Here is a 24,944-nt window from a genome sequence, read left to right as displayed (position 1 = left end):
ATCAAATATTGCTTTTAGAAATAAATAAAAATGAGAAACCGTTTGTACAGAAATATTCATATCAACTATTATAAAAATGATTTGTTCTCTAAGTAAAAATAATGAAAGTAGAAAACGATGTCTATCTCGAGATTGTTCATTTTCGTTATATAAATGCTTTTTAACATGCATACGCAAATGGCACAAATGAAATATGTATAAGCAACGATTATTTCTCTATACGATATAAAATCACTGTTTCATTGTATTAAGCGGCATTAATGACTTAACATTTACTAACTGAACATTCTTCGATTCTATGTATCATATCTAGACGCTGATCCTGCAGAGTCTTTTATTTATCATAATGTCTCGTCGCACATTTGACTTTAATAATAATTATTAATTACTTGACTATTTTGAAATTAATCTTTTCCAAATAGAAACATAAATGTCTAATAAAAATATTCAAGTAGAAATACAAGGCACACTTTAAATAAATACATATTTCAAACAAAAAAATATAAGCTCCTAGATAATTAATGATTACAAACAAAAGATGAAAAACTGACGATTCTTTGGAAATAGAACTTTACATAAAATGTGAATGTTAAGACATTTGCGACGCCTAACACACAATAAAATATCAAAGTCTTCAGGAAAGATTTGTCGCATGCGCATAAAACGTATTTAATACAACAATATCACAATCTATTCTATTCACTTTCGCATACTACTTAGCTGCTCGTGTATATAAGATATGCACCTCAAAAATTCAGGCAGTATAAAATCGGAAACGAGATACGCACATGAATGTGCAACTAACTCTTATATACCTTCATAAGTACCTTCACTTAAGTAATTATGATTAATTCGTTGCGAATATTTTCGAGACGTTTTGATTGTTTCAATATCTCAGTGCTTGAATAACGCCTCGCTCTCAGGATTATCGTCCCGATTGTGCTTTTCGAGATTCCCAGACAAAGTCGGATCTGGACGTCGCCTCTTGAAAAAACCGAGTTTTCTTAACACTAACGTAAGCAGAACGAACAATAATAAACCGGCTACTACGGCGACAATAATCACCCATACTGGTACTGGCTCAGCTTCTTGCTGATCCAATAAATCTGGATAAGCGATTGTCTCGGCCTGTGTGATAACATAAAACTTCTAAAACATTCGCTGGCAAATTTTTATTATACTTTTAATTTGTTTATATATTTTATCTTTAGCTCTTTTTTGTAATCAATCCAGTACTTGTCAACTTATATATGTAAAATTATACTTACAATAGCGTGGTCGTCTTTCAAATTTTCTTGCTGTATTATAACGTTCGGAGGTATCACTATCCTAGCGTTGGAACCTATTTTGACTAAATCCACTTTCGGATAATCCTCGACCAAAGTAGAATTCCAGAGTCTAAAATTGGTAATTCTTTTAAACATGGCAAAAATGTTAAAATTCGATGTTAGAATTAATATAACAGGATCAATATGTTATACATAATTTAGTGTGACATTTAAAGTGTAAATAAATAAATATAATAAATATAAACATTTTAATTCTAAAACTTAATCGGTAAAAATCAATTGTATAAACATCTTTGTTACCACCTTGCTTTAACAGTAATAATAGCTTCTTGTTTTCTCTGCAAATTGTATATGTAGCACGTAATATCGAAGCATTTCGCTGTGCCTGCTTTACAATTCTGCAATATAATCATTGTATTACTTGATTTCAAGGAAATGATGTTTGTTAAATTAGTTAAGATTCGCAAGTATACATTGAACTTGATTGTATTTTCACTAGAGACTCATTCTAAATTTCACTTTCGATCTATGAAACACTACTTCTTCAATACAACTTAAGTCTTTATCAAGACCTACCATTGCAACCACACGATGTCGATGTCCATCCTTATCGACAATCGTTCGTGTATTAACTACTTTCTCTGTATCTCGCGTTGTTCTTATGTGATTAGTATGGTTATACAAAATTGGTGATATAGTCGAAGACTGTAAAATGCTGTCGACATCATCAAAGGTATCACTATCCTGCAGCTTCAATGGATTAACTATGTATCCTGATGGCAGAGTGCACTCACCATCCCCTAGAGCTAAATCATTTCACACATTTTAAATGATATCGACTTAGATTAAAAGGACTGTTGGACTTTTTTGCATAATTTAAAAACGTTTCAATTTCAAAACTCAGCTGTTAAAGGCTGTCCAGTTAATACACCAATTTAAAACCAATGATGCAATAATTGTATATTTTAATAAAAATAATAAACTCTCTCCCTCTCTCTCTCTCTCTCTCTCTCTCTCTCTCTCTCTCTCTCTCTCTCTCTCTCTCTCTCTCTCTCTCTCTCTCTCTCTATCTCCCTCTCTCTATCTCCCTCCCTCTTCTGCACACGCACACGTATGCGTATATAAAATGTATATTAATTAAAAAAAAATTAATTTTTATCTTTATATGACATGGTATATCATTACTTTATGTTAATATTACAAAGCACTGATAAGCTATTTTCTATTGTTACACAATCGTTTTTACAATACCTTGAATAGTCGGTAACTCTTCCATGTATAGCAACCATTTGCCATGCGTTTTGTCATTTGCCACTTCATAAGGCCATGAAATACGCACTTCCAGAGTGCTAACTTTCCACGGTCCTTCGTTAAATATCTCGTAAATGTGTGATACCTTCGGTCCTATCTCATTTAAATGCCTTATTGCAGATTCACCAACTACGGGACCACCGTAAAATGCCCATTGAGTCTTTGCACTCCTAGAAGTCAGCGATCAACAAATAACGTTTGATGATAGTCATCAATTTTATATAGAAAATATACAATTTATATAAAAAAGAAACTATTACTTATTAATTGTATGTTATCATTAAAAAATCAATTATAAACTTCTGTCACAAAAAAATATGTAAATATCATTAAGCCAGTACACTGAAGCAATATTATAATTTTTACCCTTTGATCGAGAGCTCAGCACGCTTCAACACAGTCGCTTGCAACACAGTGGGTTTCTTGTCGTTAACTTCCTTCGACGTGGAATTGACGAAAATCGTAAAACCTAGCTGCGACTCGTTGTCCTCGAGACCCTTAGGGTCAAATCTCACTTGTATGTCCACAGTTTTATTCTTTTGAAAGGGATTGCCGATGGAGCACGACACCAGAGTGGCATTGTACAGATTGCAGATCACGGAGTCATTGCTTTTGCTGGCTATATAGTTCAAGCTCTGCGAGTGGACGATGAATAACTGAGCCTCGTATGCAGATTCACCAATATTTGCCACGTTTACCTCCACCACTATCTCCTCCCTTTCGCCTAAGAGTAATTCGTAAAAGTCCGGTTTCACGGAGGAAGCTGACATAATAAAAAATGATTTCGTTAGAACCGTTAAGAAAAAACGTAAAAAGAATCAGATGTACTTTCATTATTTCTTAATAGTACAGAGTTTTTACAAACCCTCTCACTATAACAATCACTCTCATTAGCCTTTGCACTCAGCAACTTTTCTTGAATCACCTACCAGTAACTCAACCTCATTTTCTTAAAATAGTGAAATAGCAAAAACAAAACGCTTCAAGTATAGATTTGAGCCCAATTATTTTATTCGAATGATATTTGGTTATTCAATCTTATAGAACTTATTTATGAAAAAAAAATCGAACTTTTACATCATCCACATTTTTCTAATGTATGATAACGTTTGAAACAATCACCGGCGTGCAATGCAGATTCGTTAGAACAAATTACATTGTTAATAATAATTACTTGTTAATAATAAAATTTGTTTGTCATCTTTTACTTTAAGCTTTTCTATTTAAACAATATAGTCTCGTACAGAAAACCTTCATATAAGATCGCTTTTTATCGCTATTACAAAGAACTTTATCTCTCCTATTACAAAGAAATGCTGTTATCATTGTGAAGGTTTACATATCGCTGGCTGATATTCTCTTAGGTATATCTAAGCATATTTTCCATTTCTTTATTTTTTTTCTCATATAATACAAATGAAAAACTTCAAGGAAACATATATTTATGAAAAATTTTGCACTTGCATAATTCTGTCATATATAATTACAAGCAATCTCTTTGTTCTCAAGTAATCTCTGTGTTCCCTTAGAAGGGACATTTGAGTTGTTTGGTAGATTTACGATATTCCCTCAGAGGAAACAATCGAATGCAAAGGATTAATAAATTAAAATTCGACTAAAATTACAAAGAATTATAAGAGAAAATTAAAAAAAAACATATAAATTCAGATGTAAAATAAGAGATATTCTACCTGATAAATTCAGTTCAGCCTTCACTTGCAAATCGCTTTCGCAGATGTCGTCATCTCCACAGTCCTTTTGAAAGACTGCTTCGAACACGCGAGCGGCTTCTTGCTGATTCAATATCGGATAATTCTTTATGTCGGGTAGAACGGCACCTTCACGAGGCATGACCGGTTCCTCTTGTATCAACGAATAATTCAAGCGAAATTTAATGGGAGACTGTATGTCACGCGTGTTCTCCTATTAAAAAGATACCAATACATGCAATATTAAGCCTGTTCGTTTTGTCTGCACTATTGAACTGGTGCAACAAGTTAAAGTGAGAAAACTTACGTTTGTCTCACTTTAACTTAATGCACCAGTTCAGCAGTGCAGACAAAACGAACAGGCCTATTGGTGGTAGAGTTTGTAAATACAACGGCTACATTTCAAAAACTGAAACCGCAAAAAAATGCAAGATCCACTGATTACACAATTTGTATCTTCGTACCTTCAAGTAGACGATCTCTCTTTGGCAATGTGTCAATTTAGTGGTATCTAGAGTAACCGTTCGATTAATATAATGGTGCCGCGCATTATTATCTGTGCCGAACCAAACTCTCGAGAATTTCTTAGCTCCGGCATAAGTCTCCGCTTCAATGTAATAATGCAGCTTTAAATTTTGCATAGACTCTTCTTTCACCAGTGACTCCGTTTTGCAACATGCCTCAAACGAGAAACTGCAAGATTCGACATATTTATCATTAATTGCAAACGGCGGTTACCAAGTGTATCCAAATGTTTAACAATTAATTAATAGCCAATGTCTATAATAATAGAGATTTTTGTATCCGATAACAAATCACTTAGTATTACTGACCACGTGTGATTCGAGTCAGGATCAATCAAGCACCCAATTTTATTGGGATCGATGGCTTCTATCTTATCTTGATACGTCTCATCCTTCTTTTCGTAACGTATATAAGTAGTAATATCGATTATCTTCTTAGAACGGAGAAGCACAATCGCATCGTCCTCGTACGCTCCAATTAAAAGATCCGAGTAACCATTGTGATCCATGTCGATACCCCCGCTTAAAGAGTAACCAAACGTTTTCAATGGTGAGGGCATGTCTTCGGCATGTATTACCTGAAAAACAATTTATGTACTTAGACAAATATACAATTACTACGAAAAGAGAAAAATAAAAAAAAAAGTAAAGCAGCAATATCAACTGAAAAAGTTGACTACCTGTGACGGTGTTTTGATTATACCGTTCTTGGAACCGAGATAGATGTAAATCGTTCCTTTTCCTTCGTACGGAGCGCCGATCGCTATATCCTCATAGCCATCTTTGTTCAAATCGCCCAAATTCGTAAGCGCAAATCCAAACCTATCATTAATTTGCCATTACCTATTTAAGACCGCGATGTGGATAACGTGACATATAGAGATGTGCGAATCAAGAATTTCTATGTCGAATCGAATCGAATCGAATCTCATTTTTTAAATTCGAATTCGAATCGAATCATTAAAAATTTTAACATGACTATTAAATATGCAAATAATAATGGAAGATTTTAATACGAAAGGGAATATTAATATTGTAATATCATCTTAAGGTAAAATATATATTTAAATATTTAAAGTAATTTATAATTAAGTTATTAATTATAAGTTAAGTTAATTACAAGTTAAGGGTTCAAACATACAGAGCCAGATGGCTTGTTTTGTAGCTGATGCACGTAAACGATAATATATTTGATTCCTATTCGTATTATTCGGACTCAAATCGAATCGAATCGAATTACATTAGATTTGATTCGATTCGAATTCGAATAGTTTTCGCACATCTCTAGTGACATAAGAATATAATAAACCTCGACTCCTCACGACCGACGAGCTTGACAGGTAGACATCTCTCGTTATCTTTCATGGTTTTACATATATCCAATGCTGTATAAATGTAGACAGCACCACCTTCTACTTTGTTGAAGTAAAACGGTGCCGCCACGATTAAATCGCTAATTCTGGAATAAACGATAAGATACATGATGAACAAAATGCACATTTGTAAGAAGTACAGATTGTTCAGAAACAATGAATAGAGTGAAGTGAAACATACAAACGGAGCTATTTGGTCGTTTGTACTATTTTTTGCAAAAAAACCCAAAACCGCTGTACCTCCGTCAGGCATAACTTTTTTTTAACGGCTTACCATCGAGAAAACAGTTAATGTAAAAAACAATTAACAGTTAATTAACCCTTTGTTGCACGTTTCTTTCTAATAAATATAATTTTGTGAAACTTGTTACTCGAGGGTTTTTAGGGTCAATGAATATAAATTCGATGTGAAAAATACGAAATTCAAAATGGCGAATCCAATATGGCAGACGCAATTTTCAAAATCAACCGAATTCGTTTAAAATTTGTTGTTTAAAGGTTTTCGAGGTTGCTAATTACAAATTCATTATCGAAAACTCGAAATGCCAAAACCATGACGCAAGATATACAAGATGATTGCAAGATATATAAGATTCGGTTGACACCGGTCAAGTTGCCCGGTTTTCAAGCGCAGTTAGCTTATTTCATTTCTATAACTATGTTCGCCATATGAGATCTGTCATTTTGAATTTTGTATTTTTCACATCGGATTCGTATTTAGCAACTTCAAAAACCCCCGAATAATAAGTTTCAAGTGAATTCGACTGATTTTGAAAGTTCCGTCTGCCATATTGGGACCGCCATTTTGAATTTTATATTTTTCATACTGGATTTATATTCAGCGACCCTAAAACTCCTCAGATAACGATTTTGAAATATACGTTCCTGCTTAAAATTTTACGTAAACGAATTAATTTATTCTCTAAAAACAACAGTTTTGTTCAGTATACAGGGTTCTCAAAAAGTTTTCGAACGATAAAATATCTCGAAAACAATCAGTTTTTGGAAAAAATGTTTCAGGCAAAAGTTGTAAAGTTTAAAATGATCTATTTACTGATCTTATCAGTTTGACCTTGGCTAGCGTCAACAAGGTCAGGGCAAAGTCACCTTGAACTTTTCAAATGGAACGCCCTACATTTTTGGCATATTATTATAACGTATTTCAAGAGCTTTCCAAAACACTACAACAAAGTATTTTTTTGTTAAGTACATTCCGAGTTATGAAGCTTCAAAGTTACAGTACCGTCAGCATTAGCATTACCCAAGGTGTACCGCGTGGAGGTTGCAGTGTGTGTATGTAGATCACGTACGCATGCACGCATGCACACACGCGCACACACACACACACGCACACACACACACGCACGCACGCACGCACGCACGCACGCACACACACACGCGCACACACACACACACACACACACACACACACACACGAGGTGTAAATCCGATCGTGCAACCTCCACGCGGTACACCTTGGGTAATGCTAATGCCGACGGTACTGTAACTTTGAAGCTTCATAACTCGGGATGTACTTAACAAAAAAATACTTTGTTGTAGTGTTTTGGAAAGCTCTTGAAATACGTTATAATAATATGCCAAAAATGTAGGGAGTTCCATTTGAAAAGTTCAAGGTGACTTTGCCCTGACCTTGTTGACGCTAGCCAAGGTCAAACTGATAAGATCAGTAAATAGATCATTTTAAACCTTACAACTTTTGCCTGAAACATTTTTTCCAAAAACTGATTGTTTTCGAGATATTTTATCGTTCGAAGACTTTTTGAGAACCCTGTATGTTTATTAATCATAAATTACTTGTTTGAAATGATTCTAAAAGTTAATGTATTAGTTAGAAGAACATTTTAGTAGTCAAACAATACCAAATATGGTAAAAAAATATGTGAAAAATTTCAATTATTGGAAAAACAAGCTTAGATGATAGGTGGCACTTTGGGAAGACCACTATGTAGCAAAGGGTCCGACTATAAAAGTATCGAACCTTGAACTCTTCGTAAAAATACTTATAAACTTCGTAAAAATTCTTACAAACTTATTAAATTAATTAATATATGTAACATATACTATACAGGGTGTTTGATAGCTGATCATGCAGACGAAAGTTGGAGATAGATTGGGTGTAGCCGAAAAGAAAACTCATGTACCATAATGTCAAATTGGCAATAGTTACCGAGTTATTAATTAAAACATGTGAGCCAACGAGCGCGTAGAGAGCGGAGGGCAGCCGCAGTAAGCACGTAGACATTTGATACAGGCGGAGTCAGCGAGTTGCGGTGTAGGCAAGCGCGCGCGGCGAGGGGCAACGTAAGCGACAAGAGGCGATCGCGCGCGACGAGGAGCGAGCGAGCGAGCTTTTTCTTTATAGCTTTTTCCTTATAGCTCACTCGCTCCTTGTCGTTCGCGCTCGCTCGCTCTTCGTCGCACTCGCTCGCCTCTTGTCGCTTGCGCTCGCTCGCTCCTCGTCGTTCGCGCTCGCTCACTCCTCGTCGCGCGCGTTCGCCTCTTGTTTACGTTGCCTCTCGCCGCGCGCGCTCGCCTATCGCCACTCGCTGACTCCGCCTGTATCAAATGTCTACGTGCTTACTGCGGCCGCCCTCCGCTCTCTACGCACCCGTTGGCTCACATGTTTTAATTCATAACTCGGTAACTATTGCCAATTTGGCATTATGGTACATGACTTTTCTTCTCGGCTACACCCAATCGATCTCCAACTTTCGTCTGCATGATCAGCTATCAAACACCCTGTACGCCACGCGCGCGCGCATATGACACGTTTAACGCAACATGGTCTTACTTGTCTCCGTTTATGTCTGCCGACGTAATTTCGTATCCATAGCTGGAGGCGAACTGTTCTCCGTCAAGAACGAGCATAACTTCCATCTCCGGTCTGAAATCATGTCTGGTGAATAGGACCACCTGCCCCGTGCCGTTAGATCGTGGCGCACCCGCGGCGTAAGCCAAGTCTTTGCCGAAAAAGTTTCCAACTGCTACAGACATTCCTGCAATACACGTCAAGTTTCAAAAGAAAATAGATTCTTAAAAAACCCGAGGCCTTAAGAAGTTGCTCATTATCGAGCCTTTTTGCAGCTGAACGTTAGGAAATGGTTTTCTTGCTAAAAAATTACGGCTCAAGATACAACGTGCACGTATTATACACACCGAGATAGCTGTATTTATTCACAGGCGACAAGTCTTGCATCGGTGCGCTGTAAACTGTAGTATCCCGTGACAAAAATTCGTCCGACACGGAGGACAGATATACAGTACCTCTCCAGGTATGTGGACCCGGTGTGCCGATCAGCACACGATCATCTATCGTTAATAAACCGCTAGTACCAGCTTGGCAGTAACCGAACTGCTCGTGTGCCCTGAAAATACCAAGATCTTATTTATACTAATAGTTAAAGTCTAATTGAATGTCGAAAAAAAATTGATGAATTGAATGATGATCAAAACAAAGCATGTCTACTTTGAAATGCATACAGAATATATCCGCGAGTTTTATGATATTTAGTGTGTAATGTAGTAAAAGAGATGTATTTGAAAACGAAATATAAATCGATAGTATTACTTGTTTGTGGGCTTTCCAGAGCATGGTTTTTTCAAGTCGTTATATTTTAAATCTTGATTTAATATGTAGCATTGGCCTTGACCCCACTGAGAATCAAGTGTTTTGATAATATGCCTATGTGCGCATACCTGCAAATAATCAATAAAATTGATGAATCTTTGTATATCTCATTTTAGAGAAATAGATAAAAAGATGATATTATTATGTAAATTATAAGTTCATAACACTCTCCTCTTCAAGATACAATAGTGTTACTTTATCATTCTCGACTCACCATTACTTTACCTCCTACTCCTTGACTGCGTACAGTAACTCCTAGCCATTGATTATCCTTTATCTCGTCCGTACCTGGTTTTACTAACTCATCTGACTCTGTATCTGAAGAAAATAAAGCAGTTTTAATAATTACATTTTCAAAACAAATTAAATATGTATTATTATCTTCGGCAAATTCAATTGGATGCAGTAGAGCGCATCAGTGCATAATAAGCTGGTATTCATAGGCTATTCTTATATATTCGAGACTATAAAATAATTGACTAATTAAATTCATTATCATTATCATTCATTTTAAATTGATCTTCAGATAATGTATGATTTGTTTCATTAGTTATGGATCTAAAGATAATAAATATTAAAGTTCTCAATTTCAAGAATTTTTTTAAAGTATATATATTTAATATGCATCCGTTATGTATATATAGGGTATTAGAAAAGTCTGGAAACGGTTAAATATATCGAAAACGAAACGTTTCTGAGAAAAATGTTTCCAACCAAAGTTATAGGGTTTTAAAAGTTCTGTTGAATCATCATATCCGTTTGACCTTGAGTGGAGGGGTCAAAGCGAGGTCAAGGCCAACATTTTTTTAAATGGAACACCCCATTTTTTTATCATAAAGTATTAAAGATCACAACAAGACATTTGCAAAACACTATTTGATGACCTATTTTTGTTGAGAATTGTCTGAGTTATGAGTTTTAAAATTTACGGTGCCGCCAGCTTAGTATTATCCAGGATGTACCGCGTGGAGGTTGCATGGTCGGACTTTACACCCCTGTATGTGTATGTGTATATGTATGTGTGTATGTGTGTGTGTGTGCGCGCGTGTGCATGTGTGTGCATGTGTGTGTGCGTGTGTGTGTGTGTGTGCGCGCGTGCGCGCGCGTGTGTGTGTATGTGTGCGTGTGTGAGTGTACGTGTGTGTGTGTGTGAGTGAGCGTGTGTGCGCGCGCGCGCGTATGTGTGTGCGTGTGTGCGTGCGCGCGCGTGTGTGTGTGTATATGCGCGCGCGCGCGTACGTGTATATGTAGACGGGTTTTTACTAAATTAAATGTTCAAATTGTCTTCCGTCTGCTGCTTGACAATGACCTAATCGTAGATGAAATTCATTTAAAACGTTTCGTCTCATCTGGTGAGGTAAGATTTATTTGGTGCAGTATGCATTCTCTAAGGTCTACCAAGTTAGCAGGTTTCGTTGCATACACATTCTAATAAGTTATTTGTAAACTGTCATTAGACTTATAAACCATTTGTAAGAGCTCCTCATCCTTATTCTTACATACACACACACACACGCGCGCGCGCACGAGCACGCACACACACAACGCGCGCGCACACACACGCACGCACACACGCACCCACACTCACAGCAGAGAGGGGGACGCATTGGCTTCGTTCAGAAAACACGACGGTTACACAACGGTTGTGTAATTCGTCAATGTTATTGGTCTGAATGTAAGCATCTAAGTAAGGACCAATAGTTACTAGCCGCTCAATGAGCGCTTTATTTTTTGAACGCAACCATTAAATACTGCGGGAGTGACGAACCGCGAGTTCCTTAGCTTTGCTGACACACACATATACACAGGAGTATAAAGTCCGACCATGCAACCTCCACGCGGTACGGTCATGGACATAATAATGTGTGCCCGTTTTTTGCAACTTTCGGAACATATCCCGACTCGAGAAGAATGAGAATCACTGCTCTGCCTGCGGAGCACGCCTGCGCAGTGACTCACAACGAAAGGCGAGAAATGAAATATACACGGTGGGACATATTATAATAATAAACAGCTGTTATATAACAGCTGTTTCTGTACCTAATATCATTGCTTCTGCTATAGAAGATGGCTGTTGCTGAAACAATAAATCACATATAAATGTATAATAGAATCGTAATTATCGTAATGCAGCTTAATTTTCTTAATTAAGTTCGTATTGTTTTAAAAACATAAACATAGAAATGTTTATTTATCTCTACCTTTTTCGGATGTCCCCCGGAGTATAAAACTTACATCGGATGATTTTTGTCTGTTCTGTGTTCCCTCATTTCCATTTAATGCTAGAGTATTCATTTCATCTGAGTCTGTATTATTATAATATGTCCCACCGTGTATATTTCATTTCTCGCCTTTCGTTGTGAGTCACTGCGCAGGCGTGCTCCGCAGGCGGAGCAGTGACTCTCATTCTTCTCGAGTCGAGATGCGTTCCGAAAGTTGCAAAAAACGGGCACATACTATTATGTCCGCGACCGTACATCTCGGACAATACTAATGCTGGCGGCACCGTAAATTCTAAAGCTCATAACTCAGACAATTCTCAACAAAAATAGGTCATCAAATAATGTTTAGGAAACGTCTTGCTATCATCTTTAACACTATATGATAAAAAAGGGGTGTTCCATTTTAAAAAATCATGTTGGCCTTGACCTCGCTTTGACCCCTCTACTCAAGGTCAAACAGATATGATCATTCAATAGAACTTTTAAAACCCTACAACTTTGGTTGGAAACATTTTTCTCAGAAACGTTTCGTTTTCGAGATATTTGATCGTTTGCAGTTTTTTAACACCCTGTATATTTCTTATATATACAAGGTGTTTGAAAGCTTATCATGCAGACGAAAGTTGGAGATAGATTGGGTGTAGCCGAGAAGAAAAGTCATGTACCATAATGTCAAATTGGCAATAGTTATCGAGTTATTAATTGAAACCTGTGAGCCAATGAGCGCGTAGAGAGCGATGGGCGGCCGCGGTAAGCACGTAGACATTTTATACAGACGGAGTCAGCGAGTGGCGGCAGGCAAGCGCGCGCGGCAAGGGGCAACGTAAACGACAAGAGGCGAGCGCGCACGATGAGCGAGCGAGCGCGACGAGGAGCGAGCGAGCTATAAGGAAGAAGCTCGCTCGCTCCTCGTCGCGCTCGCTCGCCTTTTGTCGCTTGCGCTCGCTCGCTCCTCGTCGTTCGCGCTCGCTCGCCTCTTGTTGCTTACGTTGCCCCTCGTCTCGCGCGCTTGCCTACCACTCGCTGATTCCGCCTGTATCAAATGTCTACGTGCTTACTGCGGCCGCCCTCCGCTCTCTACGCGCTTGTTGGCTAACACGCTTTAATTCGGAGCGAGCGAGCGCTAACGACAAAGAGCGAGCGAGCGCGAACGACGAGGAGCGAGCGAGCGCAAGCGACAAGAGGCGAGTGAGCGCGACGAAGAGCGAGCGAGTGCGAACGACGAGGAGCGAACGAGCTATAAGGAAAAAGCTGTAAAGAAAAAGCTCGCTCGCTCGCTCCTCGTCGCGCGCGATCGCCTCTTGTCGCTTACGTTGCCCCTCGCCGCGCGCGCTCGCCTACCGTCACTCGCTGACTCCGCCTGTATCAAATGTCTATGTGCTTACTGCGGCCGCCCTCCGCTCTCTACGCGCTCGTTGGCTCACATGTTTTAATTAATAACTCGGTAACTATTGCCAATTTGACATTATGGTACATGACTTTTCTTCTCGGCTACACCCAATCTATCTCCAACTTTCGTCTGCATGATCAGCTATCAAACACCCTGTATATATATATATATATATATATATATATATATACACAGAGTGTCCGGAACGTGATCATTAATATTTTGTGTACTGGTAGATTGGGTGTAGCCGAGAAGAAAAGTCATGTACCATAATGTCAAATTGGCAATAGTTATCGAGTTATTAATTGAAATATGAGCCAATGAGCACGTAGAGAGCACTGAGCGGCCGCCTTTTATCGCTTGCGCTCGCTCGCTCGTCGTTCGCGCTCGCTCACTCCTCGTCGCGCGTGCACGCCTCTTGTCGCTTACGGTTGTCTGTCGTCGCGCGAGGTAAGCCATCTTCTTATACACAGAGCCCGTCCTGTCGCATTCTCGTGCGCTCATTCGTTTACACATTTTAATTAATTACGGAATAAATATTGAAAAAATTGTAAAATGGCACAGGACTTTTTTAATTGTTTTAACGAGTTCTACCAGTACACAAAATATTAATGATCACATTCCGGACACCCTGTATATACAGTGCCTACCAAAAGTTCGGGGCCACCTAAATAATTTTTGAACGGTTTGAAATATAGGATTGAAATTTATAAGGATTCAATGGGATCACAAAGTCTATTATTTAACCACAAAAACACCCACCTCCACACCCCCGGGGACCGAGGGGAGGGGGGAGCTAAAAAATCTCAAATGGCGTGTTGGGTTGAGTGAGGGCTCGTTCGAAAGGGCTTTCCGAGACGAAAACAACACTAGGTCGCCGAAGTCTACGATTTTTTTCGCAGAGTTATGATCATTTGAACATTGAGATTTTGCGAGGGCCCACAGCGACAACAGAAGAAAGGTCAGGCTTCACGTGGGCACGCGCGTTTCTGTGTGTGCGTGCGTGCGTGTGTGTGTATGTGTATATGCGTGTTCGGCCAACTAAGGCAAGACCAAGATAGGAACACTGGCGTATGTGAAGGAATAAAAACATTAATTATTTAATCAAATGTTCAAATTTTCGGACCTAGTCTCATAGACCTTTGTTTTCAAATACTCCCAGTAAAAGAAGTCTAATGGGGTCAGATCTGGTGATCTCGGTGGCCATTCTATTGTGCCTCTTCTACTAATTCATCGATCAGTGAAAACATCGTTTAGAATATTACGAGCTTGCAGAGAAAAATGAACTGGAGCCCCATCCAGCTGAAACCAAACATTGTAGAAAGCTTCTCCAGCAATATCTTGAATAGCCGGTATCACTTGTTTCTTAGCAAATTGTAATAATTTTGAAAACAAAGGTCTATGAGACTAGGTCCGAAAATTTAGAAGAGCTGCGGGAAAAAATAGTGAACGTTTCAAATTCAATCACACCCGATTTTTTAACAAACGTAATTGAAACGTTTTACATTCGTTTAAGACACTGCCAAGTTGTCAAAGGACATCAATTTGAACATTTGATTAAATAATTAGTGTCTTTATTCCTTCACGCTAGTGTTCCTATCTCGGTCTTGCCTTAGTTGGCCGAGCACGCACACACACACACGCGCACGCACGCGCGCACGCACGCACGCACGCACGCACGCATGCATACACAGGAACGCGCGTGCCCGCGTGAAGCCTGACCTTTCTTCTGTTGTCGCTGTGGGCCCTCACAAAATCTCAATGTTCAAATGATCATAACTCTGCGAAAAAAATCGTAGAGACTTCGACGACCTCGTGTTGTTTTCGTCTCGGAAAGCCCTTTCGAACGAGCCCTCACTCAACCCAACATGCCATTTGAGATTTTGTTTGCTCATCCTCCCCCCGGCCCCCGGAGGTGTGGAGGTGGGTGTTTTTGTGGTTAAATAATAGACTTTGTGATCCCATTGAATCCTTATAAATTTTATCCTATATTTCAAACCGTTCAAAAATTATTTAGATTGCCCCGAACTTTTCGTAGGCACTGTATATATAGTGCCTACCAAAAGTTTCGAGCCACCTAAATAATTTTTGAACGGTTTGAAATATAGGATTAAAATTTATAAGGATTCAATGGGATCACAAAGTCTATTATTTAACCACAAAAACACCCACCTCCACACCCCCGGGGGCCGGGGGAAGAGAGGAGCCAAAAAATCTGAAATAGCATGTAGGGTTGAGTAAGGGTTCGTTCGAAAGGGCTTTCCAAGATAAAAACAACGCGAAATCGCCGAGATCTCTACGATTGCTTTTCGCAGAGTTATAGTCATTTAAACATTTCTATTGAGATTTTGCGATAGCGAAGGCCCACGGCGACAACAGAAGAAAGATAAGGCTTCACGCGGGCGCGTGCGTGTGTGCATGTGTGTGTGCGTGCGTGTGCGCGGGTGTGTGCACGGACGCGTGGGCGTGCGTGTGCGCGGGTGTGTGTGTGTGTGTGCACGGACGCGTGGGCGTGCGTGTGCGCGGGTGTGTGTGTGTGCGCGGGTGTGTGTGTGTGCGCGGGTGTGTGTGTGCGCGGGTGTGTGTGTGCGCGGGTGTGTGTGTGCGCGGGTGTGTGTGTGCGCGGGTGTGTGTGTGCGCGGGTGTGTGTGTGTGCGCGGGTGTGTGCGTGTGTGTGTGCGCGGGTGTGTGCGTGTGCGTGTGCGCGCGTGTGTGTGTGTGTGTGTGTGTGCGCGCGCGCGCTAGTCACAAAATAAGGATCCCACGATTCGTCAGTCTCGTAGTATTTAACTACTTCAAACCTTCTCTGTTGTGTGTGTATGTATGTGTGCGTATTCAAGAACGCGCGTGCCCGCGTGAAGCCTTATCTTTTTTCTGTTGTCACCCTAGACTCTCGCTATCGCAAAATCTCAATAGGAATGTTCATAACTTTGCGAAAAAAAATTGTAGAGACCTCGGCGACTTCGCATTGTTCTCGTCTCGGAAAGCCCTTTCGAACGAGTCCTCACTCAACCCCACATACCATTTATGATTTTTTGGCTCCCCCTTCCCCCGGCCTTCGGGGATGTAGGTGGTTATTTTTATAATTATACAGGGTGTGCCAAAAGAAGCGGGACGGTCGAATATTTCGCGAAATTTACATCGGATCGAAAAATTGAAAAACACGTGTTCAATATTTTTCAAAAATCTATCGAATGACACCAAATACGACCCCCTACCCCCACCCCCTGGGGGTGGGGCGGGGGGCAACTTTGAAATCTTAAATGGGAACCCCCATTTTTTATTGCAGATTTGGATTCCTCATGAAAAAATAAGTTACTTTTATTCGGGACATTTTTTTCGAATTGTTGATAGATGGCGCTGTAATCGCAGAAAAACAAATACAGATCAGAAGTCTGCAAACGGTCAAATTTGTCGGGACATACGCTTCGGAACACAAAATTAGTATTTTTGAAAAGGCTATCTAATGATGCTACAGTAGACCGATAGATGGCGCTCTAATTGCAAAAACAATTCTTTCTCGCAAGTGAAAGTATTTCTACAGCTAATATGAGGTTAACGTCTTTCGTTGATTTTGTATCTGACTTTATTAAAAAACTACGTTTAGCATAACCCAGGAACAACGACGTGGACGTAGTAGTTTTTTGTTCCCTTCGGGGTGCTTGTTTTTAGTGAGTCCCCTTGCCTCTCACTTATCGGGGTGCTTGTTTTTAGTGAGTCCCCTTGCCTCTCGCTTATCGGGGTGCTTGTTTTTAGTGAGTCCCCTATAAAATAGACTAGGTAATAAAACATTCGAAGAATTATAAATTGACGAACCTCACTTTATTAACGATAAACTGTATTCTTGTAGTAGCTTTCGGCTTCTCTACCAGCCATTATTCAATAAGCAAATTAAAAATAAACCTGTCGAAAACTAATCTATTGAAGTAGAAATGAAAATGTTTGTGATTCCATACTCGTGTAAACAATATTCAGCAAGGTAAGAGTTCTTTTCTTTATTAATAAATACGTAAACAAAAAGTGGACTATTTTTGTTGTGATTTTTTTTGCTTCATCCATTTGGTAGGTACTTTTTAAATGACACATTAGTTCAACTGTTTAAGTTGATTCAAGCAGATGAACCTTCATCTATTGGGTGAGTGCAAAAGTTCGTGCGGAGTTTGAGAGTAAAAGTCACACAGTGATTAGGCAAACAAAAATCTTTATTCAATCAATGATATATTCTCCATCGTTTTCTATAATATTTTCCCAATGTTCTGGCAGCATACGGATGCCTCGATCATAAAAACTGCGCGGTTTAGATTCGAAGAATGAAGAGACGCCGTTTTTTAAGGCCTCCAAAGAGTCAAAGTTTTTTCCATTTAAATAATTTTGCAATGACCGGAACAAGTGATAGTCAGATGGTGCGATATCAGGAGAATACGGTGGATGCGTTAAGACATCCCATTTCAGGCTCTTCAGTTTGCGCAGCGGCTTTTTCGAAACGTGTGGTCTGGCGTTGTCGTGATGAAAGACGACTCCCTTGCGATTTGACAAAATCGGACGTTTCTCTTTTATTTCTCGATTCAGATTGGTTAATTGGCGACAGTACTTGTCCGAATCAATCGTTTCGCCAGCGGGGAGAAGCTCGAAATAGATTATGCCCTTGCAATCCCACCAAACAGAGAGCATCACCTTCATCGGGTGCAAACTGGCCTTTGGCATTGCGTCACCATGCTCACCTGATTGTTTCCATGTCCGTTTGCGCTGAACATTGTTGTAGAGGACCCATTTCTCATCGCCCGTCACTAGTTGATCCAAAAACGACTCGTTATTGAGCCGCCCGAGTAAAGAAACGGCTGCAGAAATTCGCTTGATTTTGTTCTTCTCGGTCAGCAAATGGGACCCATATATCGAGCTTCAAATCGAATCCCATCTTTTTTAAACGCCGAAAAGCGGTTGATCGGTCAACGTTTAGTGCTGTAGCAACTTCTTCTGTTGAAATTCGCGGATTATTGAGCACTAAAGTACGCAAAACATCGTCATCAATGTCAGAAGGTCGACCAGAGCGTGGCTCGTCTTCAAGGTTAAATTCTCCGCGCCGAAATTTAGCAAACCATTTTTCCACAGTTCGTTTAGCTGGTGCTTCATCCTGATAAACATCCTGAATGTTTTTTACGGCTGCGGCAACGTTTATTCCCTTCCGAAACTCGTAAAGCATAACATGCCGTAAATGCACCTTATCGATACTCATTTTTAAAGTGATATTTCTCGAAGCAGTTTGTATGAAAACAAATGATTTTTTTTTAATAACAGCTGAAGACGTCACCTTTCCAACGTTATATAATATGTAGATGGAAGTATTAATGACAACACTTTACGACGCTTATAACTCCATCTATTGAAACTCCGCACGAACTTTTGCACTCACCCAATATAAAGAAAAATTTTACTTGAAAATGTGTTTTTTCTTTCAAAATGGCTCATCTTAATGAACAAGAAAGAATGTCATTACTAACGATGGTAGGCTGGAGTGATAGGAAAAGGTCATACTCGGAAGCAAGAGATATTTTCAATGATACTTTTCGAATTGGAATGGATCCTATCTCCAAATCGACTGTGGAGAGAACGGTTAGAAGATTTGAAGCTACAGGCTCTATGAAAGATCGAGCTAAATTAGGAAGACCAAAGTCAGCAACAAACGAAGAAAAAGCGTTGAATGTTTTATTATCATTTACGGAAAATCCTCACAGTAGTCTTCGTAGAACTGCCCAAGCTCAAGAAATTGGTACATCTTCAGTCCGCAGGATTTTGAAAAGTAATAAATTGCATCCTTACAAAATGACACTTGTTCATGAGATAAATGAAGATGATCCCGACCGACGTTTAGAATTTTGTGAGGACATGATACTTAGAATAGATCAAGATCCAGACTTTCTTTACAACATTGTATTCTCAGATGAAGCAACATTTCAATTGAATGGTACTTGTAATCGGCATAATTGCAGGTATTGGGCAGACGAGAATCCACATTGGATGCGAGAGAGCAAAACCCAATACCCACAGAAATTAAACGTTTGGGCTGGAATAATACATCATCATTTGATTGGGCCATTCTTTATCGATGGTAAGACGACGTAATCTTACTGCTCAAAGGTATGAAAACATGCTTCGAAATGAAATAATTCCAACAATAAGGGAGATTGCTGGCGATAACTTGGAGCAGGTTTGGTTTCAGCAAGATGGTGCTGCACCTCATTACGGACGGAACGTTCGTAATTATTTAGATGAACATTTTCCTGATCGTTGGATTGGACGAAGAGGTCCGATCGAATGGCCTGCCAGGTCACCAGATTTAACTCCACTTGATTTTTTCTTGTGGGGTTATTTAAAAAATCGGGTTTACGAAACGAAACCTCAAAATTTAGATGAACTGCGTCAAAGAATAATTGATGTAGCTGCCCAAATACCTGCAGAATACTTAAAAAATTCCATCGAATCTGTTTACCATCGATTAGCTTACTGCCAGGAAGTAAACGGTGCACAATTTGAGCATTTACTACAGTAAAGTTATTGGCGGCAATCATGAGAGGCAAGGGGACTCACTAAAAACAAGCACCCCGATAAGTGAGAGGCAAGGGGACTCACTAAAAACAAGCACCCCGATAAGTGAGAGGCAAGGGGACTCACTAAAAACAAGCACCCCGATAAGCGAGAGGCAAGGGGACTCACTAAAAACAAGCACCCCGATAAGTGAGAGGCAAGGGGACTCACTAAAAACAAGCACCCCGAAGGGAACAAAAAACTACTACGTCCACGTCGTTGTTCCTGGGTTATGCTAAACGTAGTTTTTTAATAAAGTCAGATACAAAATCAACGAAAGACGTTAACCTCATATTAGCTGTAGAAATACTTTCACTTGCGAGAAAGAATTGTTTTTGCAATTAGAGCGCCATCTATCGGTCTACTGTAGCATCATTAGATAGCCTTTTCAAAAATACTAATTTTGTGTTCCGAAGCGTATGTCCCGACAAATTTGACCGTTTGCAGACTTCTGATCTGTATTTGTTTTTCTGCGATTACAGCGCCATCTATCAACAATTCGAAAAAAATGTCCCGAATAAAAGTAACTTATTTTTTCATGAGGAATCCAAATCTGCAATAAAAAATGGGGGTTCCCATTTAAGATTTCAAAGTTGCCCCCCGCCCCACCCCCAGGGGGTGGGGGTAGGGGGTCGTATTTGGTGTCATTCGATAGATTTTTGAAAAATATTGAACACGTGTTTTTCAATTTTTCGATCCGATGTAAATTTCGCGAAATATTCGACCGTCCCGCTTCTTTTGGCACACCCTGTATAATAGACTTTGTGATCCCATTATCCCTATAAATTTCCCTATAAATATCCCTATAAATTTCAATCCTACATTTCAAACCATTCAAAAATTATTTAGGTGGCCTGGAACGTTTGGTGGACACTGTATATGGAAAGTTTGAAGTTAATCATAAACACCATTATTTTTTAATATATTCCTTTATACATATATAATAAATATGCCAAGTTATACAAATCAATACATTGCATAATTTTTCCAAAAAAAAATTCCTGTATAGTCTATTGTTTTAAGTACCCAAAACTAAATATTTCTGTAAATTTTAGATTTTATTTACATTTTAATTATAAATATTTAAAATTAAAGACGACAAAAAGAATAAAAATACTGAAAATAAAAGTAATGAAATAAAAATTACATGAGTAACATGATCTAAAAATATAATAATAAATATATATAAAATATCCTATGCAAACACACGTGATATTGGAATAAGATAAGTAATAAGATAAATAAATCAGAGGAAACATATTTTCTTGCTGTGAGAAATTAGTACATTGCATTAGTATAGTTTCACGAAAGACAAACAATTCTAATTTCTCTGATTAATTAAATAATTGGTTAAAATTTCTGGTCACATGAAAATAAGACGTTATTGTGTTAATTACTTTATGCAATGACCATGCAATATAAATGCAAATAAAAAATTGTCCTATATGAAAAGAAACAGATAGTGAGAGCAATAATGTTAATAAAGAATATCAGCCAATATTTGTTGCATAGAATTGCTATGAACAATTATATGATACTCTTGTTTGTAAAATTATTATACGATAACTATTTTATCTTATTTTATGTTATTTTGTACAAGCTTCCATACAAAAGGATTATTGTGCAATAAATCTTCAATGATAAAATTTTTATATCGCATGCTTTTGTTTATTTGCTCCTGAACATATTCTAATTCAAAGAGAAATATATGCAATATAAATGGCAAACTGCGTCAAAACTGTGAAACTCTTCATTCAATTCATTCTGCAAGGACTTTGCCGAAAAGTTTGCACACTTACTTGAATCATATGATTCGTATTCGTTTGGTCTGTATACTAGAATATTGTCCTCTGGTTTACCGTAACATGATTCAACAAAAAAATATCTTATTATATATAGTACAAAATCATTACATAATTAAATAATTATATAAAACCAGTCATCATATATAAATTTAGACACTTTAAATATTTCTAAAATAATTCATAATTAATTCTATGAAAATTATATGGTATAAATATGTTATATAGTAACAACTTTTTATAATATATTCTTTTATACCATACAACTTCTTTTAGATGAATTTTTATGTAGCACTATTTTAGAAACATTTAAGAGTTTTTAAGTTATATATAGTGTGCAATATATCCTATTTATATCGTATATACTATATTGATATAAAAATAGAATTTTTTTAATTGCATGTTATATAAAACATAAAAGAATACAACAACTTTGTAGCTGATTAACATATCCAGCAAAATCTTATGAAAATATAATGATACATAAATTAAATTATGTTCCAACAATGCTACTATAAATATATTTCAAGTTATCACATTAATACAATTATAGAGGCAATGATGAATAATATATAAAAAGAACATACTAAGTTGTCCATCAGTAATGACTTGTGTACAATCTCTTGTATAAGTTGTCAGTGGACATTGCCATAAAGCTCCTGACTTATTCGTTCCTGGTTGTAAATTCTGATCTAGAGGTGCGCCTACCAGCATCCTGCAAAAGATCAGTAAAATAGGCTTAAAATATTAAGAAAAGTAGAATTAATTTCTCCAAGTGATAACTTTGCATAAAGATTGAAATAACTAAGAAAGCATAATTTATTTCAACATAACACAAATTAAATATTATCACTCAACAAGTACTACAAAATTTCGTGTTAATCTTTTTTTATTCTAGCGTCTACTGATACCTACCAACTCGTAGATTTTGGTAGTGAGGGTACAATTTCCTGATGTTCGGCCACCGAGTAACCGAAATAGGAACCCCTCGATCCCCTTTTAATGACAGGTATTCGTGGTTCCAGATTAAAAGCGTACGTGGCGCACACACTCAGAACTACCCACAAGCACAACACGTTCACCATCATCACTATTTTTATATCTCTCACTGATTATATTGCGTTTTCTCAAATCGTTCACAGATTTTTTGTGTAACACTATCGTACACAATTCGGCCCTTTGTCATTACCACCGGTCACTACTATTCTACAATAGCCTACACATTCTTTTCACATTTTTAAAAATACATAACCCACTCACACATCAGGCGTATTTTTACAGGAAGGTTAATGTAACTCATGGAGAATAGTCTTCTACTTTATAGAGGCGAAAGCATTATGACGACCGCTTCCAGCGCACCCTGATAGAACCTGGAGCGAATTATATCAACAGAGAGGAACCTGGGGCTATATTCCGTACCTGCATATCGATAGTTGTCGGTGCCGTTAGCGGCATTGCGCAGGTTTTTCATATAACAAAAAAGCTACGCAATACTGCTAACGACACCGACAAATATCAGTACGCGAGTACGGAATACTGCAGACTCTTAAAGTATATTTGAAGTAGACAAGCAGTTTTCATTTACTTTAAATATAAGAAACAGTACATATAAGCGGGAGAGGGGCTCCGCCCGAGAATTTCAAATTCGATAATCTTATTTATAATTCTATCGAATAATTATTTTGCTTATCATATCTTGACTGTTATACATACTGAAAGAAAACTGATAAAGATCTTAGTTCATAACACACATAAATTATAACACATGTGTTATATAACAGTTATATTGTTAAGTAGGAAATTACAACTAACATGCACATAACATGTAATATTAGGCCTGTTCGTTTTGTCTGCATTGCTGAACTGGTGCATTAAGTTAAAGTGAGACAAACATAGGTTTTCTCACTTCAATTTGTTGCACTAGTTCAGCAGTACAAACAAAACGAACAAGCCTATTGTATTTGCTGGGATGATTCCTCCTAATGATATTATACAGGGTGTTCCGTAAGTCGAAGTCAATCGCTCGAGAGATGAATGGGGAACCACAAACAAGAAAGAAAGTTGATACAAACATAGGTCCAAAAATGCGTTGTTTTCGAGTTATCGCCATTTTTATGTTAAAATTTGAAATTGCTTTGCTTTCGAATTTTTTTGGTTTTGGAATTCCGATGGTTTTTATGAGTTTCAAAACACAACTAAAGTCAAATAAAACACACACACACACACACATACACACGACAGAGAGGGTTTGGAGTCACTAAATACCACAAGAGTAACGAACTGTGGGGTCCTGATCTCTGCCAAGGGATGTTAAGCGGGCTGTACCTCCACGCGGTGCATCCTGGGTAGTGCTAAAGCAGCCCGTAACTTTTATTTGACTTTAGTTGTGTTTTGAAACTCATAAAAACCATCGAAATTCCAAAACCAAAAAAATTCGAAAGCAAAGCAATTTCAAATTTTAACATAAAAATGGCGATAACTCGAAAACAACACATTTTTGGACCTATGTTTGTATCAACTTTCTTTCTTGTTTGGGTGCGTTCGGAGAGCACGCTATCACGCAACAAACGCTAATGCTGATAGATACGTTCGGAGAGACTAACGCAGTTTACGCTTTCGAGCTGCTCGAACGTTACTTGAGTGAATTTATCGTTACAATATGGCTGATGTTGGTGCAAATATGGATAACCAAAAAAGAAAAAAATTATTATAAGTCTTTTACTCTTTGCTCTGAGTGAATTAATAGTCTTCATCATCTGATGACGAAGAAGAGTTGGATGTACTCATTAATTTAAAAGTAGGACGTCGGAAGAAACTGCCAAGACTACAAAATTATGTGGAAGAGGTGATACCTAGGTGGAAAGATTAAGAATTTAAGTCGCATTTTGGTTAACATCTTTCACATTATGTATTTATTTATAGTAGCTCAGTAAATACTGCAGCAAAGTAAATGCAAAGTAAATGTATTTTATTACATTTACATTGTTAAGTGAGAAATTATAACATAAATGTAATGTAATGTAATATAATTTTTCAATAATGTCATTTGAAATTTCAACAAAAAGTGTTTAGTATAGTGATATTCGGTATTTA

General features: G+C 38.0%; 1 protein-coding gene across 2 annotated transcripts; it reads right to left on the bottom strand.

The window, feature by feature from the left end:
- Positions 1-517: 517 nt before the first annotated feature.
- Positions 518-23,222, bottom strand: mew (multiple edematous wings). Of its 2 annotated transcripts, XM_011148779.3 has the most exons (18): positions 22,767-23,222; positions 22,439-22,566; positions 21,849-21,899; positions 10,070-10,173; positions 9,796-9,923; positions 9,384-9,592; positions 9,019-9,223; positions 6,143-6,292; positions 5,514-5,655; positions 5,143-5,411; positions 4,774-5,002; positions 4,292-4,523; positions 2,967-3,363; positions 2,541-2,770; positions 1,866-2,095; positions 1,593-1,687; positions 1,269-1,398; positions 518-1,128 (listed from the first exon to the last, which is right to left on the bottom strand). In XM_011148779.3, exons 1-18 carry the CDS (start codon positions 22,937-22,939, stop codon positions 895-897), a joined length of 3,336 nt encoding a protein of 1,111 aa, XP_011147081.1. In that variant the 5' UTR covers positions 22,940-23,222; the 3' UTR covers positions 518-894. The 2 variants fall into 2 exon arrangements, with proteins under 2 accessions (XP_011147081.1, XP_011147082.1); XM_011148780.3 differs by lacking the exon at positions 21,849-21,899 and having other exon boundaries at positions 22,767-23,219.
- Between the last annotated feature and the right edge of the window lie 1,722 nt (positions 23,223-24,944).

Source organism: Harpegnathos saltator, unplaced genomic scaffold (genome assembly GCF_003227715.2).
Source record: "Harpegnathos saltator strain DR-91 unplaced genomic scaffold, Hsal_v8.6 scaffold703, whole genome shotgun sequence".
In the NCBI taxonomy this organism is placed as follows: Eukaryota; Metazoa; Arthropoda; class Insecta; order Hymenoptera; family Formicidae; genus Harpegnathos; species Harpegnathos saltator.
The sequence above is the reverse complement of the archived record's forward strand: the minus strand, read 5'-3'. Positions and strand labels throughout refer to the sequence as shown.